This window comes from Hyperolius riggenbachi, chromosome 1 (assembly GCF_040937935.1).
Source record: "Hyperolius riggenbachi isolate aHypRig1 chromosome 1, aHypRig1.pri, whole genome shotgun sequence".
Classification (NCBI taxonomy): Eukaryota; Metazoa; Chordata; class Amphibia; order Anura; family Hyperoliidae; genus Hyperolius; species Hyperolius riggenbachi.
In genome coordinates this window covers 474,231,834-474,250,417 of record NC_090646.1, presented here as the reverse complement: position 1 = coordinate 474,250,417, position 18,584 = coordinate 474,231,834, and the positions used below count along the sequence as shown (strand labels likewise).

Below are 18,584 nucleotides of genomic sequence, written 5' to 3'. Positions count from 1 at the left end.
GTGGAACGCATCCCATGGGTCGCGTATGACCACAATAATACGCATAGGATCCATGGACTTCAGGGTAAAGTAACCACCCCATCCTGTGGTCACAGGTGGGGTAAATTAATCTTCATTGGAATTCCGAATTTGATTAGCTCACTACTCGGAAGCTCATCCCTGGTCACCACCTGCAGAACCACTCCTTTACTGGAGATGTCTTGCTAATTGCCCTTAATTTCCAACTTTTCTCTATTCCATTTGAACTAAAAAGTGATAGTACCGGCGCTAGCTGCAGTTGGGTATGGCCCTTTAAAGTGAATATCACCTCGGTGCTGCTCCTTCAACTGGGTGGTGCCAGAGTGCTGATTTGGGAAATGCAAAGGGACAAAGAGAGCGCTCCAATGGTATGTTACCACTTTTAATAAATTAACACGCTTAAAATCAATACACTTACTGTGTATGTGCAAGCATTGCACATTTGGGACGCCACCAGCGAGTCCCCTCAGCGTCCTGCGCTTGGCCAGGGCTAGCAGGGTCCATGCGAATGGTAGGCAGGTGGAGATGAGGACAACCGCCGGCTCACAATCCTCTCGGCAAGCCGTCTGACGTCACAACGCGTTTCGGCGCTTAGCCACGCCTTCGGGCGAAACGCGTTGACGTCAGACGGCTTGCCGAGAGGATTGTGAGCCGGCGGTTGTCCTCCTCTCCACCTGCCTACCATTCGCACAGACCCTGCTAGCCCTGGCCAGGCGCAGGACACTGAGGGGACTCGCTGGTGGCCTCCCAAATGTGCAATGCTTGCACATACACTGTAAGTGTATTGATTTTAAGCGTGTTAATTTATTAAAAGTGGTAACATACCATTGGAGCGCTCTTTGTCCCTTTGTCTATTCCATTTGAAACCGCATGTGAAATGGATTGTCAATCAGCAGGGCCGGATTTGTACTTTCCAGTGCCCTAGGCCTGCAGTCACCAAGCGCCCCCCCCCCCCCCCCCCCCGAAAAAAAATTACAAAAAAATTGTCCAACACTGACTAGCGATCATTGGTTTCAATGGACTCATTTCAGTTGTGCTGCTCTGCCCCCCATTCAACAAATAATTCCAGTAATTTGCGCTCCTGCCCGAATGTGCACAGCAGCCGATAGTGTTCAGGACATGCATACTTGAGAAATGACGCTGATGTATGACTGGTACTTGTCAAGAATACATATGAGCGCTTTGAGTCCGACAGGAGAAAAGCGCTATACAAATGTTCAGATTATTATAACACTGTACCGGCCTCGGTTGCTGTGCACATCTGGGCAGGAGCGAGAAATTACAGGGAGTGCGAGTGGCCAGAGCATGCGCTGCTTCTTTGTCCTCTGTGCGGCTGGCTGCAGTCAGAGCCACACACAGGTGACAGGGAGCACGAGTGGCCAGAGCATGCGCTGCTTCTTTGTCCTCTGTGCAACTGGCTGCAGTTGGAGCCACAGACAGGTGACAGGGAGCGCGAGTGACCAGAGCATGCGCTGCTTCTTTGTCCTCTGTGCGACTGGCTGCAGTCAGAGCCACACACAGGTGATAGGGAGCACGAGTGGCCAGAGAATGCGCTGCTTCTTTGTCCTCTGTGCGACTGGCTGCAGTCTGTTTGTGGCAGGGCAGTGCGATGGAGAGAAGCCCATCCAAAACAGAGAACAGGTAAGTAGCAAACATCCTGTCAGGACCCACTTTGGCTGTTCTGTTGTAATTAGAGTGGACCTGAACTCAGAACTTCCTCTCTGCTCTAAAAGATACGCAACAACATAACCTTTAAATAAAAACATTTCTTTGTTACATCTGATACAAATCCTGCAATAAATCTGCAGTGTCTACTTCCTGCTTTTATGGACGCAGACATATTTTTAACATCCTGTGCTTTCAAATGAGCTTAGCTGTTTTGGCAGTCAGGTGACAGAGTGTAGAGATTAAATTACAACTTGTGACACAGAGGAGGGGGAATTAGACAGGCTCTCTAAATACATACAGGGTACAGTTCTCTGTTTTCCTTCTGTCCTGTGCAAGAGTTCAGCCATCTGAATGACATTTATTTATATTTGCTGAAAAATCTATGCATCTCTTTTGAATGCTGAATGTACATATGGTGGTGTGCTCTAACATATTGACAGTATACGGGAACAAAGTCTGAAGAAGGCTTATTTAAATTGCCTTTAAAACGTTTTTTAGGGTAAATGAGGCATGTAACATCATGTTTTTTTTAATGATGTGGGGACTTAAAATCCCTTTCTCTCTCAGAAGGGAAATTCGAGTTTGCTCAGATAGTGCTATTCAGATTTTAAAAATATCCGAATTGCTATTCAAAGTTCGGCTAGTGGAAAAAGTTCAGATTATCTGGGTAGTTCGGATACCCAAATATTGGATGAGCACCACTGCTCAGGTGTCATTTAAAATGACAATTTAGCAATGAAAGGGAAGAAAACAGCATTTTTTATCCTGCAGTCTCATAGATTTTAGGAGCTGGAGCACAGAAAATGAGTCAGGAAAGGGTTAACTAAGGAACAGAAGAGACCACTGCTAGCTAGGAAAAAAAAGTCTTAACAGTCATAAATTAGAATTAGATAAATTAACATCTGCTGAGGTCAGTGTCAAAGTTGTAAAAAGAGAAGAAGAAACTGCAGAGCGCACTGATGTTTGGGAAACATAAAACTCAGCGGAACTTAGTTCTATCTGCTTTGTAATGTAAATCTCTGGTATTTAAATTCTCACATCGATCTGTAAGTCTATCATACAAAGAAAGGAATGGATTATCAGATGACCGTTATGATTGATCCTGATTGTTTTAACACATCAGGAAGTGAGAGAGAGATGCAGGGATTGGGAAACTCTGGAATTCAGCTATTAGTGCAGAGCAGGGCGCTGGATGGCTGCGCTGCGGGAACAGAGGAGATGATTTACTTTGACATATGACCTCTTCTCTCTCCAAGTCATGCCGCCCTTCTTATCTTATCTAATTTTATCGCCCTAGGCCGTGGCCTTTTTGGCCTTTCCAGAAATCCGGCCCTGTCAATCAGTGTTGTTACCTAAGTGGACAGTTTGATTTCACAGAAGTGTGATTTGAGTTACATTGTGGTGTTGAAGTGTTCCCTTTATCTTTTTAAGGGTTCCCTTTATCTTTTGAGCAGTGGATTTTGTTTAATTTCTGTGCTTAGATTAATAATGCAAGAAGCACGTAGTGCTGGGTTGGTTTTTGTAAGCGATGTTCCTGTAGTTTTCTTTTACAGAGCTATTACAGCGAATGTCTAAATTCTGTAAAACCAAAGCACACCTGTGAAAACCTTGAACCTATTGCCATCCTATGGCCTCTCCATGTTTGACTTTGTCTTGCTATTAAAATGCATTTTTTTACTTGTATGGCGTACAGACCTGAGCCTTCAATTTTTCTTATACATTATACCCATTCATCCCTCAATTACTATCTCCCATTTGCCAGCTGTCACCATTTGTCATGCGATACTGTAACTGAACTAGTAGGCACCTTATATGGCTATTCTTGAGAGACAGAGTAGGGGTAGTGTCGCAATTGGGGAGGGCTGGCTTTTGGCTGGTACTCCAAATATGGGCCCAAGGGAATGGTGGCCAGCCCAAAGTTTCATCTTTTATGGGCCCCGAAATGGTCCTGATGTGTGAGAGAGAGGGTTACCTTGCCCATGTCCATGGAGGCAACATAGAGCACGAATGTGAGGATGAGATTTTAAAGTTGGAGATATGTTTGTAGGCAGCATTATAGGGAACAGTGTGGCTGTAGAAATATGAAAAATGTCATCTTGGAAAGCCAGCTGAAAAGAGTATTCAAAAAAATAAATAAATAAATAAAGTGAGAATGAAGTGTGTGAAAATAGGATGAATAAAAAATAAAAACCAATGTTAAAGTAAACCAGAGATCACAATAGCTAAAGAATCAATACTTACCCAGGGCTTCCTCCAGCCCCATAAGCACATTCAAGTCCCCTGCGTCCTCCAGTAGTTTGCTGTTCAGCGGCGCCCAGCCGGGTCCAGTCTGGGTCTTCTGCGCATGCAGGGACCTCCCGCGCATGTGCAGTAGACCCAGTCTGACATGACTGAGCCAGTTACCTGGGCTTATCACGGCTGATCGGCAGAGCGTGGGAGGACGGAACAAGACTCGCACCTGCTTATGGGGATGGAGGAAGCCCTGGGTAAGGATCGATTCTTTAGATGTTAACTACCTGATTATTTAGCTGATTAACTAACTACCTGTGTGGATTTCAACAAAACATGCACTGTTAGTGGTACTTGAGGACAGGGTTGGAAAGCCCTGGTCTAGGGTGCCAAGACATTTGTGCCTATAGGCTCCTATTATGTAAATCCGTGCCTGCCAGGAGGTGAACGTACTAGGGCACCTTGTGTAATTCAATCCTAGAGAACCCTCAGGCCTGGATGGCGTGTCCTCAAGCTGCCTAAGACTTGTTCAAGCCAGCTGGCCCCTTTCCTCACCACCATATTTAACAAATCTCTAGCGGAATGCTAAGTACCATCCTGCCTCAAAAAAAAAAATCCCATTCCCTGAAAAAGCCAGGGAATGTCAATCCAATAATTTAAGGCCTGTTGCTCTAACACCTACTGTCATGAGGATCCTTGAAAGACTAGTTCCATTCCACCTTATGCGCACTACCAATTACCTCATTGACCCACTCCAGTTCACATATAGGGCTAAAACAGGTCCACATCTATGGAGTATATATCAGAACATCTCGACAGACCAGACACCTATGCCAGTACCCCTTTTCCTGGACTTCAGTTCTGCCTTCAACACAATTTGTCCAAACATCCTGCATGGTAACCAGATTTAACTTGGAGTCCACCTCAACCTATGCACGTTGATCATGGAATAGTTATTCTACACAGAAAAAACTGTGAAATTAACATGAATTCAGAGAGACATAGAGATAAATAGGGGGAGGTGGGGGTGGAAGAGAGGAAGATAAAGGGATGGATATAGATAGCTAGAGATAGCTATAGCTATAGGGATAGCTATAGCTATAGGGATAGCTATCTATATCTATTTTCACACTCACACTTTCTCTCTCCCTCTCCCTCCCTCCACCATAGAAGGCTCTGAAGTTACTAGGGTACAAAATGTTAGCTTCCTAGGCACAACCATTGCCAATGACCTGAGATGGGACACATACTCCATTAAAACCCAGAAAAATGCTTTAGAAAGGGCTTTTGTTGTGACAAAAAAAAATGTAATGCCGCAGGAACTACAGACTAGCTTTTACTCCGACACCATTGAATCAATCCTCTACACAGGGGACTCTGCAAGCAACAGGTACAAACTACATGAGGTCATTAGTGCAGCAGAGAGGATTATCGGAAAACCCCTCCACTGGATCACATTCAGACCTCTATACCAGAGTTTTTCCAACTCTGTCCTCAAGTACCCCCAACAGTGCATGTTTTTGTGGAAATCCACAGAGGTAGTTAATGAGCTCTGCTAATTACCGTACCTGTGAATGTTTGTGGTTTTCTGCAAAACCTACACTGGTGGGGGTACTTCAGGAGCAAGTTGAGAAACCCTGCTCTAGACTGAAAACCAGGGCCAACAGGATCATGAAGGACTCCTCCCACCCCAACAAGCACTACTAGTACATCCAGATTCACCCATTTGGCCACCTTCACAGATCCATCCCCACCAAAACCTACAGGCACAAGAACAACTTTCCAACCCTGTCCTTCTCCTAACCTAAGACCACCTCCCATCAAATCCCCTAACCTCCCTTATTTGTTTTGTGTATCACTTGCATTATTGTATCTGTCTGTTAAATTGTGCTATTGCCAAGCCTGCATGTACCAAAAACAATTCTAGGTGAGTAAAGCTGGTCATGATGGGGTGAGTAAAGCTGATTCTGAAGTCTACATTTTTTGCATCTTATTAACCAACTCTAGTCAGGAATAAAGATGGTCAATGAGAATTGAATAGCCCTGGCCTACGTGTAAATTACATGTAAATTGTATGAAGCTTGTTACTTGGCCAGTCATAATATGCAATAAGTAAATCTGTACAGGTATTTCAACATATCAACGTCTGGCTTACGAATGAACTGCCGATACGAATGGCATGGATTCTGTGGGAACAAGTCAAGAAAAAAATTTCAAATTGGACTTGTTTTTGAGAAAATAGATTTCTAAAAATTCAAAGAAAAAATGTTTTTTTTTTAACTTGTACAAGCAGGCACAGTGGGACACAGAGGAGGTACAGGGGACAGAGATGGCACAGTGTTCTCCGGCTTAAAGGAGTTCTTTCGCGAAAAAAGTAGGCAGTTAAAAAATGTGACAGATGACAGGTTTTGGGCCAGTCCATCTTTTTAAGGGGGATTCTCAGGGCTTTCTTTGTTTTCAACAGCATTTCCTGAACAGTTGCAAAATTTAACTGACATAATAGTGTGAAAGTGATTAGGGAGGCCGGCTGGTATCTTGCTATTTTGGCAGTTAAACTGTTGTTCAGGAAATGCTGTTGAAAACAAAGAAAGCCCTGAGAATCCCCCTTAAAAAGATGGACTGGCCCAAAACCTGTCATCTGTCACATTTTTTAACTGCCTACTTTTTTCGCGAAAGAACCCCTTTAAGAACGAATTCAGGTTAACGAACCTACAGTCCCTATCTCGCTCATCAACGGGCACTACCTGTAGTCTAGTTAGTACATATCTTCTAGTCCCCCCACTATGTGCTATGGAAAACGCATATGCGATTCTGCCTAGTGTGTTCCTACCCATGTTCCTAGTCACAGGTGACTTTCCCCAGTCTGTATTTTGCTATATGTAAAGCATACAAGTGCTGAATATACCGAATATTTTGTTCTCCACAGATTAATGAAGGAAAGTTGTCCAGTCACAAGGAGGGATGCGAGAATGGGGACAATCCTTATCCAATCTACTCTGCGGTGGAAAAGAAATGTTTAAATAAGAATGATGAAGGTGTGTGTTTGTGTGTGTGTGTCCTATTTGTCAGCCACAGAAGTAAGAACTTAAGGCTCCTTTCCTGCTATAACAGAATCAGAATTTATTTTGCCAATTAAAGTGCAAACTGGGATTTTTACCTAGAATTGGTTTTGGCTCATTCAGGTTCTGAAAGGATTCAAGGATAATGTCCGAAAGTCAAGAGCTGAGTCGTACTTGTCAATCATCTGTCATCCCTAAGGAGATATGGGAGACAGAGGGAGGCGAAGGTTCAACAGCGATGACCCAGTTCCTCATGAAAGAAACCTGCGGTGATGGCTGACACGGTTGAGGATCCTCATTGCTGACATCTGGCAGAGCTGGCCAAGGTGTTCCAGTTCTGCCATTGGCAACTGGCATCTAGAGCAGGGTGCAGCAATTTGACCCAACCGTGTATAATAGGTTGTGTGCAGGAGAAACACTGGTAAATGAGTGAGTCAATATTCCTGATGACAGTGCGCCTCTTTTGATTCTATCTTTAATCCCCTGTGGATTTCAAACCAGGCTTGGCCCTTCACCTCCGTTCACCGGGTGCCAAGTAATATTCCCTCAAGTGTACTGACGGATTTCAAACAAGACTTGACATAGTGCATTACTGTTAAACTTGATACACTGTAAAGTGCACCCCAGTGAAAAAGTGATAACGTGTTCCACTCTGTGCAAATCACCCCTTTCCAGCAGCAGCTCACTAGATAGTAGCCACCTCGAGTTCAGGTGAGTCTAGCGTCAGACGTACTTTGCTCCGGAGCCAGGTGCGTCTAACGTCACTGGATTGCGAAACTACATGCCGATCGGAGGGTTATCTGAGCGGAATCGTGGTGGAACCGGGACGCCAGGACCACACTAGAGGAGCACGATCGCTGGGCTATGTAGCTTGATAGGCCTGAACATTTCTACAATCACGTGAGTGCAGTGCATAGAGCAGGAAAGTGCCAGCTTTTAATAAGTTGTTATGCTATGATTGTTTCATTGTTTTTATTGTTTTATATGGGATTCTTGTATTAAATTTGGGAAGTTTGGATACTGGATTTGGAACGCTAGACCCACCTGAACTCGAGGTGGCTACTATCTGGTGAGCTGCTGTTGGAAAGGGGTGCACAGAGTGGAACACTTTTTATCACTTTTTCACTGGGGTGCATGTTAGTGTATCAAGTTTAACAGTAATGCACCATAGTGCATTACTGTTAAACTTGATACACTAACATGCACCCCAGTGAAAAAGTGATAAAAAGTGTTCCACTCTGTGCACCCCTTTCCAACAGCAGCTTGTTTGAAATCCACAGGGGATTAAAGATAGAATCAGAAGAGGAGCGCTGTCATCAGGAATATTGACTGACTGTATTGTATGGTTTTGATAGCGAAAACTCGGACACTTGAGCAGGTTGACTGATACGGGCAGGCGCAGTTTGTATTAATTTAATTGGTATGTGTGTGTGTGTGTGTGTGTGTGTGTGTGTGTGTGTGTGTGTGTGTGTGTGTGTGTGTGTGTGTACATACATTTTGTATATGTGTGTAAATATAAATATATTTACAGAATATTTTTATTTTGCAAAATTACACCTACTTCTCTTCTCAGGAGCTTGGTTTCAGTTTACTCCACACATATGTGGGTTTCCTGCTTACAGATCCTTCATACAAACGGAGTTCCTGGGCAGTAAATTTGAAGCAGGGAATTTAAAAATGACCCGACCAGAGGAGGAATTATGCTACCTTCAGGGTAAGTTAAATCAGAAATGCGGTAATCTTCCAAATCGGTGGTTTCAGTCACTGGATTCAGCTTTGATCTTCACAATGCACGTTATGCTGGGAATACACGTTACGTTTTCCGCGTTCGATTCTCCACGCAATCTATAAATTCCGACATGTCTGATTCTCCGCTAGATTCTGTTCCACTCGATTTCTCATAGAAGTGAATGGAAAAAAGATAAGAAAAACGAAGATAAGGGAATCGAGCAGGGAATTGAATGGCTAATCGCGCGGAGAATCTAACACGGAAAACGTAACGTGTATTCCCAGCATTAGACACAAAAGGTAAACGTCTTGCTGTGCAATGCAGTTTATTGCAATTTAACATTAAAGACCACTAACGTGAAACATGTATAATTTTGCAAAAATTCATAAGCACTTATGCTAGAGTAAGGCTTGTTTCACACTTAAAGTATGTGATGCCCTGCCCCCACGGCTACACAAAAACAAACCTATGACACAGCGGCAGAGTACGCAGACAGGGTCTTATATAGTACTGCCCCCTCCCCCCCCCCCCCCTCCCCATACACTCCTCATCCAGTAATCTATTCACTGCTGGGAAGGAAGTATGTCAATAAGATTCCCCTCCTGTGCATGCGCGCCACAATGCCGCCATCAACCTTTTTTTAAAAAGGTATGCATCTCCCATAGACTTAACCTTTCCCCAACATGAAAGTCCGGCAAAACGCGCTATTGTCTCTGCATGGGGCGAGCAGACACTTTTGGTGCGTCGCAACACGCTGCAATAAGTGTAAAAGGCTCCATAGCCTTGAATTGCCTTTGCGGCAACAGAGAAGGACGCAACGTAGGAATCCTAGGTAAGTATGAAAGGGGCCTAAAATGCACTATAAATTGCAGATTTCCTATGATGCTGTCACTCACAGTAGGTATTAAAACTCAGACTAGTCCAAACCTGAAAAGGATCTATACAAAGATGGCTGGCCTCCCTACACGTTTTTTTGCATGGTTTTGGCAATTGGACTGAGAAATTATTGTTTAGAAAGAGCTGCCGCACACTACAAAAGCTTTTTTAAACGCTAGAGATTTTAAAATCTCTTGCTAATGCAATGGGGGATTACTACAAAATCGCATCACTCCAATGTGAACTCGCATAGAATAACATCAGCAAGAACTTTTAAAATCACAAAACTCTTAGAAAAGCTCTTGTAGTGTGAACAAGCCCTAAGTGCTTTTGTAAATAAAGAAATGCCTCAGAAAGCCCCATGAAGTAATGTCCAAAAGAAGTCACATTTCTATGCATGCATGAAAAAGATGGTCCTGGGAAATCTGGCCCCGTGGTGAAGCCGAAAAACTGCTCACCCTGCTCTTGCAAAAGTCCTGTTGGCGTTTAATTACTACCGTATTCCCCCTCCAGGCAGTCATGGGCTCAGGGGGTAAGGCATAATTTGGCTGCCTGCTATTGCTGGCAGCCGAATTACGCAGTTTTTAAAGTAATTTGGGCCCAGTCTTTTGACGGTGCCAAAATTACTGTCCAAGTAACTTTTTTTTTTTTTTTTTTTTTTTTTTTCTTTTTTCATGAATACCATGCTTTGTTTTTTTTTATGGGTTAATGTATTTATTGGTCTATATTGAGCTGGCTTTCAAGGTCCATACAATGAAATCCTGTAGAGGGGGTATCCCTGAATGATGAAAGAGAGCATGTCGGAACCACTTGCCTCTACATTTAAAAATACTGCAACTTAAAAATTACATTTTGGATATGTGTTTTTGTTTGAAAGAGGTAACAGAAAAGACTAACCTGTCCTGAGAACAGAGCACCTGGGGGGCCTGCTTTTTACTATTACTATATTCCTTAAAAGTTGAAATAAAGACTCCATCCTTGTGGGCAACAGTAATGTTTGTATATTCCGCACCTTAAAGCGGAATATAACCAAGTATTTCAACTTTGCTCTAAAACATTATTTACAGCATAGTATATGCAACCAGCATTTTTTTTTTTTTTTTTTTTTTTTACTAGACCAGCATTGGAAGTGTTACACACAGAGGTTTAAAGTTCTGTGCAGAGAAATGCTTCAGCAGCCAAAGTTAGATAATGATACATTTAAGTAAACACAATGTAACAAGTGAGGAATGTCACACTCTCTCTGACTGTCCAGCAGCTCCTGCACAGTCAGTGAGTCACATTCCTCACGTGTTATCTTGTGTTCTCTTAAATGTATCATCTAACTTTGGCTGCAGCAGCATTTCTCTGCACGGAACTTTAAAGCTCTGTGTAACCCTTCCAATGCTGGTCTAGTAAAAAAAAAAAAAAAAAAGAAAAAAAATGCTGGTTGCATATAATATGCTGTAAATAATGTTTTAGCGCAAAGTTGAAATGCAGGGTTATAGTCCGCTTTAAGTCATCTACATATGCGTGTATATATAATTTATATATGTAATTTTCATACTAACACATGCAAATTTTAAGTCCTGTATTTGATATGCATGTCTTTTAACTCTGCAGGACTTTGGGGCAGCGCACTTGCAAGTGACAATGTTGGCCGAGACATTTTACAAAGTAAGAATTTTCAGTCATTTTGTTGTATTTGTAATATAAACTTTTAGTTTAATACAGTGAGCAGGGTTGCTCGGATACAATCCGTGATCCCGGCATAGCCGTGATTCACAAGCATTTTTTCACTATCAGACATTGTGATCTGAATCCGTGATTGAGATTAGATCACGGTAGTCAATCACGAATTCAGCTGTTATTCGAAGTATTCGGCCCGGGAAAAATATCTGTGATTATCACCTGAACACCCGCCGACTTGAGCAGTTAATAGCAAAGCCCCCTTACATGGTAGAAGCACCACATTTGCCAGATATGTTAAAAATATTAGGAACAAGAGGGTGCACTAGGTGCCAGCATGGGTGTGGGTGACAGGTGTGGGAGGCAGGGAGGACAGCGGGAGCTGGCGGTATAGCGTCCATTTAGTATAGCTGAGAGCTGCGGCATGTGTGGCGGCGGCCGGTGGTAATATTCTTCAATCAACTGGAACAGAAGATCGCAATATAGAGGATATTGGTGTGGGACCTTTCCGAGTATATTGGCATGGGGACATTTTTTTAAAGGTACATGTTAGGCCCCGTTCACACTTGCGGTTGTCTGCCAAACGGACCGGATGACCTGACCGGATCCGGACCGGAACCGTACGGTTCTGATCCGGATCCGATCCGGATCCGGTCAGGTTGCATCAGGTGTTCATCAGGATGCGATCCGGATCCGTTTGGCAAAAGTTACGTAAAAAACAAAAAAAATGTTGGGGTCTGGGAGGTCAGCAGAAGGGGGACCTGTGGAATCAGGCCCTCCGCTGTTTAGCACTCACCTCCACCTCCAACATGCTGCCAACATCTCCAGCTCGTGCTGCTCCACTCCAAAATGCTTGCCCATGTGTCCCCGATCCAATATCGCCGCAACAATCCTCATAGGAAGTGGGGTAGAACATCCGGATTTTTAGCCAGTGTGTTGTGCGCTATCCGGTTCTCATTGATTTGTATTGGCCGGATGGTGCAGTCCGGCTCCGCCCCGGATACGGCTGCCGGAGGAGCCAGACCAAAAAATAGCGCATGTTGGAACGGACGCCGGAGTCCGGATCCGGTCCGGCTCCGGTCCGGACGAAACGGACGCATGTGAACGGTGGCATAGACTTACATTGCTATGCCGTGCGTCCGTTTCGTCCGGTCCGTTTCCGTCCGCATGCGGTGCGGCTCCGGCACGGCGATTCCGGATAGCCACCGCTAATGTGAACCGGGCCTTAGTATTTCTGGGTAATATTAAAATACTTTTTCGATTGGTTGTATTTATTTCATTTAACCCTTTGTGGAAATGGGTAAGGGGTACTTTGTACACCTATACTCATTTCTCCTGGGAGGGGGGGACTCCCGGGTGACATCCTGAACCCCCCCCCCCTGGGGATTGGTCACCCCCACCTCCTCCTGGGGCACCGGAGGTGGGGAAGAGCCCTTGTCCATGGATTGGACAGGGCTCTGAGGGAAGGCTTGGCTGACACCCCCCCCCCTCCCCCTATACCATGGACCATGCGGGCTGGTATAGCTCAGGGTGCAAAGCCCCAGTCGGCCGGGGCTCCACATTCTGGCTATCCCAGCCTGCATGGGAGACAAGGGGTTAAATCTGCTCGGTAGGGGGGACCCCACCTTTTTTTTTTTTTTTTTTTTTTTTTTTTTTACCACTTTCTGAACCTTTTTTTTTTTTTTTTTTTTTTTTTTAAATAAAAGATTTTTGCCCACTGTTCTTTTTAACGGCAGGGAGTGGCAGAAACAGCACAGAGGGGCCCAGGAGAACATCATGCTTTTTATTGTAAGAATTTTACAGTACAGATTGTCTAAGTCAGTTTCAAATCCAGGTCACAATCACGGCTAATCCGGATTTTGGGACTGCCGTGGCAGGATTTATTCAAATCCGTGATCGGGGTATCCGAGCAACACTAAGAGTGAGAATGTGATGTCACTTAATGGACACCTGAAGTGAGACTTATGGAAGCTGCCATATCCGATGTCCCTTATTAGACACCTGAAGTGAGAGCCATATGGAAGCTGTCATATTAATTTCCTGTTGCACAATACCAGTTGCTCGGCAGTCCTGCTGATTTTTCTTGTACAAGTACTGTCTGAATCACCAACCTGAAACAAGCATACAACAAATTCAGTCAAACTTCCGTTAAATATCTGATCTGCATGTTTGTGTGACGGTCTATGGCTAACGGTATTAGAGACAGGGGATTTTCAGGACAGCCAGGCAATATGTATTGTTTAAAAGAAAAATGTCAGTCTCTATATCTCTCACTTCAGGTGTCCTTTTAAAGTGTACCTGAGACGAGAACAGTCTCAGGTACCATACTTGGGGCTTTCTTGATCCCCCTTGAGGCTACTAGTCCCACTAGTCCCTCGCCTTCTCCCTGGGTGGCTCATGTCCCCTGCTATTCAGCCAGAAAACCTGGCCTAGTCGCTCATGCTCGGCCACAAATGCGCACCTGTCGCACTCCCAGCTGCGGGTGGGTGGGAAAGGGAGAATAACCATACACCCACCTGAATTCACATAAAGTATCCCATACTCTCTACCCAACCACATGACTATCAATGATCCTCTGCACTACTGCAGAGGCTTAGAGTATGGTTAGGATCGCAGGTAGGGGGCTTGGTTACAGTTGCTTTTGTGGTCATTTGCAAGGAAGTGTTGAAAGCCGAAAGACCTGCTACAGCACTTTGCTGACTTGTGAAAACTGTACAGCCAAAGCTTACCCCCAGCAGTGCTGTTTTTGAGCCATAAAAAGGTTCACCTTAAAGAGGAACGCCAGTGAAAATAATGTAATAAAAAAAGGTGCTTTTTACAATAATTATGTATAAATGATTTAGTCAGTTTGCCCATTGTAAAATCTTTTAAATCCCTGATTTACATTCTGACATTTATTACATGGTGACATTTTCACTGTTGGCAGGTGATGTAGCTGCTGCATGCTTTTTTGGCAGTTGGAAACTGCTGTAAACAGCCATTTCCCACAATGCAGCAAGGTTCACAGACAGGAAACTGCCGTACGTACTCAGAATTTCTTTGTGGGAGGGGTTTCACCACAATATCAGCCATACAGCGCCCCCTGATGGTCGGTTTGTAAAAAGGAATAGATTTCTCATGTAAAAGGGGATTCAGCTACTGATTAGGATAAAGTTCAATTCTAAGTCGGAGTTTCTCTTTAAAGTATTATTGTAAACTGATTCAATAACTTTGTTTTTCTTCTCTTTATTAGCCATACAGTTATCATATTTGCTTTTGTGCATAAGTAATATTGTCTGTCTACAAATTACAAATTCCCAAAGTACAGTTTATCTCCTCTTAAAGTTGCCATTGCTTTTTACTGCATAGCTACTATATTTATATATTACAATGTATCAAGTGATCAACTCTCAGTTCTCTGGTTCTACAATGTGTGCAGTTCAGTGTCGTCACACTGCTGGCTGTATACTAATTGTAGAAAATGAAGAAATGTATACAAAGGATAATGTTACCATACCTTTGGATGAGGCCAGAAGTTAAGCTTTCCACTTAAGAACAAAGTGCTGTTTTAAATGCTTGAATGCTGTTCTGCTACAAACTTTTTTTGTGGTAGTAGATTTTAATCTAAAAGATTAGAACAAAGAGGAAATGCAGTGTGTGTTATTTATTTTTTCTTTGCCAGTTGCTGGACTGTCCTGTTGACCTTACTGGTTTCAGTGGTGCCTGAATGACAGTCCTGAAACAATGTTATAGTAGAGAACAGAGGCGCCAAAAGGATAAAAACAATGTTTAAAAGTTTTAAAAATTGCTTAGGAGGCAGTGGTGGACTTACCTCCCACAAGCAGACACAACAGACTGTGTATTCACAAAAGGGATATTTATTGGTATACTCCAAACTTTTGGAGTATACCAATAAATATCCCTTTTGTGAATACACAGTCTGTTGTGTCTGCTTGTGGGAGGTAAGTCCACCACTGCCTCCTAAGCAATTTTTAAAACTTTTAAACATTGTTTTTATCCTTTTGGCGCCTCTGTTCTCTACTATAACACTGATTGTATCCACCTTTGGTGGAGGGGGATACCCCTTCTTGTTTTCAAGCCTACAGAGAGTGACTTCTTAATCCTGAGTGGGGACAGGTTAATCTCCTCACCTGCCTATACAGTGGTTGCCTGGAGGTAACCCTGGTTTGTGAGTATTCATTTTATACTCTTTTCAATTATCCAATTACCTTGACATACTACACCATATCGGGCTCTCGGTTCTCCTCTTTTTCAGTCCTGAAACAAGTATGCAGTTAGTGTATTTAGACAAGAAAGCAGCTGGTTGGCATCCTGGTTCAGGATCCATGGCTTAAAGTATTGAAGGAACAGGGTCAGGAGCACAGCCAGGGAATATGCATGGTTTGAAAGAAAATGGGACAGCCTTCATATCACTCTCAGTACGTAGTCACTTTGAATATATTCATTTTAACAATGTTTTGATATGATGTACTAGTTTATACAGTAAGAGCTGCTCTCTATCCATACTTGGAAATTAGCTAAGATGTGGTTTCTGGTTTCAGACTAGGCTTCGAAAATGTTCCAACTGCTTAAGTCCTTCAAACCTTCTCCACTCCACCATGGTGGTAAACGCTCCACTGTAGGCTCCTACTCGGTATTCAAAGGACAACTGAATTGAGAAGAATATGGAGACTGCCGTATTTATTTCCCTTGAACCACTTGAGGACCAGGGTCTTAAATGGAACCTTAACTGAGAGGGATATGTTTCCTTTTAAACAATACCAGTTGCCTGGCAGTCATGCTGATCTCTTTGGCTGCAGTAGTGGCTAAATCACACACCTGAAACAAGCATGCAGCTAATCCAGTCTGACTTCAGTCAGAGCACCTGATCTGCATGCTTGTTGAGGGGTTGTGGCTAAACGTATTAGAGACACAGTTGTCGTGGATTTTGCAGGGAGGATTTGGGGAGTAAAGACCCCCCATTCTGCCACGGGATAGCAGCGTTTTAGCAGGGACAAACATGCCCCTGCTGCATATAAGCTAAAAAGCGAGTTTTATTCTCGCTTCATACTCTCTCTTTTTTAAGGCCACTGCAGCTTTAAGACCTCGTTGCATTCCCCCCCCCCCCCCCCTCTTTTTATGCCCGCCAACAGAGCTCTCTGTTGGTAGGCAATGGCGGTCAATTAATGCTCCCAGCATGTTTGTTTTATTATAAATATTTTTCATTTAATTATTAAATGTGCATTTTTTTAATTTGTAACCCCCCACCGCTGGAAATCAGCGTGATCGGCTGTCAGACTTCAGCGGATTGCTTTCATTCCAGGGGATCGCTTCCTTGCCGCCCAGGGTGACAGCCGTGCCACACAGCTGTCCCCAGTACAGTGCTGCCGTAGATCGCAGTGCTGTACAGAGTAAATAGACAGCGGTTTCACCATCTAATAGTCTCCTAGTGGAGATCACGCTGGGAGGCTGATGGTAGAGCGGAGCTCCTTCATTCAAGCGGAGATGCGCGCAATCCCCTGCAATCTCCGCCCCTAGTACTTCACGCCGATCGGTGTGGAGTGGCCCTGGAGCTGCCGTGCTGCTCACACAAATTGGCTTTGAGCAGTTGTGTAGTTAAACAATACTAGTTACCAGGCAGCCCTGCTGATCTGTTTGGCTGCAGCAGTGTTTGAATAACACTAGGAACAAGCATGCTGCTAATTTTGTCAGAGCTGACAATGTCAAACATCTGATCTGCTGCATGCTTATTCGGTGTCTATGGCTAAAATGATTAGAGACAGAGGATCAGCAGCACTACCAGGCAACTGGTATTGCTTAAAAAAATATGGCACCCTCCATATCCAGGGACGGATCTAGACTAAATTGCGCCTGGGGCAAGGTCAGGTTTTGGCGCCTAAACTGCCATTCCTCATCCAGTTTTGGCGCCTAAAGGTCAGGTTTTGGCGCCTAAACTGCCTTTCCCTATCCAGTTTTGGAGCCTTTTTAAGAATTCAACAAACTGCGCCTGGGGCAAGAGACCCGCTCGCCCCCCCCCCCCCCCCCCCCCCAGATCCGTCCCTGTCCATATCCCTCTCGCTTCAGCCGTCCTTTCTCCAGGCTTTTATGTTCAAAACTGGACTAAAATCAATAATGCAGTATGTTGCATGACGAAGACGAGCTTATTTTAAGATCTCTTACCCACACTTCAGTAGATAAATACTTTAGTCTACGAATTATGTTTAATAGTTTTATGTTAACTTTTCTTCTAGAAAAGAGAAATTAAAAAATATAATATTTTACAGCACTATTTCAACATGTGACACTCCGAAAACCAAAAGGTAAGATGGGCTTTTAATCTTGTATATTCATTCACGCACCTTTCCAGAAGAGTGGTGGGGAAACTGGTTTTCAAATATTTTGCTTATCCTTACGCTGAAATTATATTGTTGAACTACCTCCACCACTGCCTCTTCCCATGTGGGCAGTACGGTGGCGTAGTGGTTAGCTCTCTCGCCTTGCAGCGCTGGGTCCCTGGTTCGAATCTCAGCCAGGGCACTATCTGCAAAGAGTTTGTATGTTCTCTCTGTGTCTACGTGGGTTTCCTCTGGGCACTCCAGTTTCCTCCCACATTCCAAAAACATATGGATAAGTTAATTGGCTCCCCCTAAAATTGGCCCTAGACTACAGTACTTACACTACATAATAGACATATGGCAATGGTAGGGATTAGATTGTGAGCTCCTTTGACGGACAGTTAGTGACCATATATATTATACTGTACAGCGCTGTGTAATATGTTGGCGCTATAAAAATACATAATAATAATAATAATAATGTGAACACCGGTTGCCTGCAGAACTTAATCCATTCTACAATCACTACATCCAGCCATTGAAATAAAAATAGACAGATGGAAGTAGAGGCTGCAGTGGATATTATAAGAACGCCACAGCAAAGGTGAATGGGGGTTGGAGAGCCCACAGGAAATGGAGACATTGGGGAACCTGCTGGCTATTGAACAGCTATGGAGAAGGTGAATAAAGCCTTCACCCTTTACAGACTGATATGGTTTTAGGGCACGTTAGGGTGACCATATATCGATTTTGTGGCTTGACTGACCATCCGATTTGGTATTTTTTGGCACTCTGAAAGGGAGATACATAGCTAAGACAGTCTCATATTGACCTGAGGAATCGGGTAGGTTCCGTGAAATGCATCGACCTTTTTATTGGTATCGAACAATAAAAATCTTGACCTCTTATCACGAGGTGAGACTATTCCTATTACGTACCTTCCTATTACGTACCCCCAGCATAGGTAGCCAGGTCTATAGGTGTCCCCAGTATAATTAAGAAGCCATGAGTATAATTGTCCCC

The 18,584-nt window shown here is 43.8% G+C and overlaps 1 protein-coding gene across 8 annotated transcripts in view; it reads left to right on the top strand.

The window, feature by feature from the left end:
- Nucleotides 1-18,584, top strand: part of LOC137521658 (cytosolic phospholipase A2 gamma-like) — a 125,906-nt gene that overhangs the window by 35,279 nt on the left and 72,043 nt on the right. For 7 of the 8 annotated variants that reach the window (XM_068241279.1, XM_068241260.1, XM_068241250.1 and 4 more), the window contains 4 exons: nucleotides 6,842-6,950; nucleotides 8,548-8,688; nucleotides 11,182-11,235; nucleotides 17,511-17,546. In XM_068241279.1, coding sequence (XP_068097380.1) covers nucleotides 6,842-6,950; nucleotides 8,548-8,688; nucleotides 11,182-11,235; nucleotides 17,511-17,546 — 340 coding nt within the window. The remainder of the gene's footprint in view (nucleotides 1-6,841; nucleotides 6,951-8,547; nucleotides 8,689-11,181; nucleotides 11,236-17,510; nucleotides 17,547-18,584) is intronic. The other variant, XM_068241270.1, reaches the window with a different exon arrangement.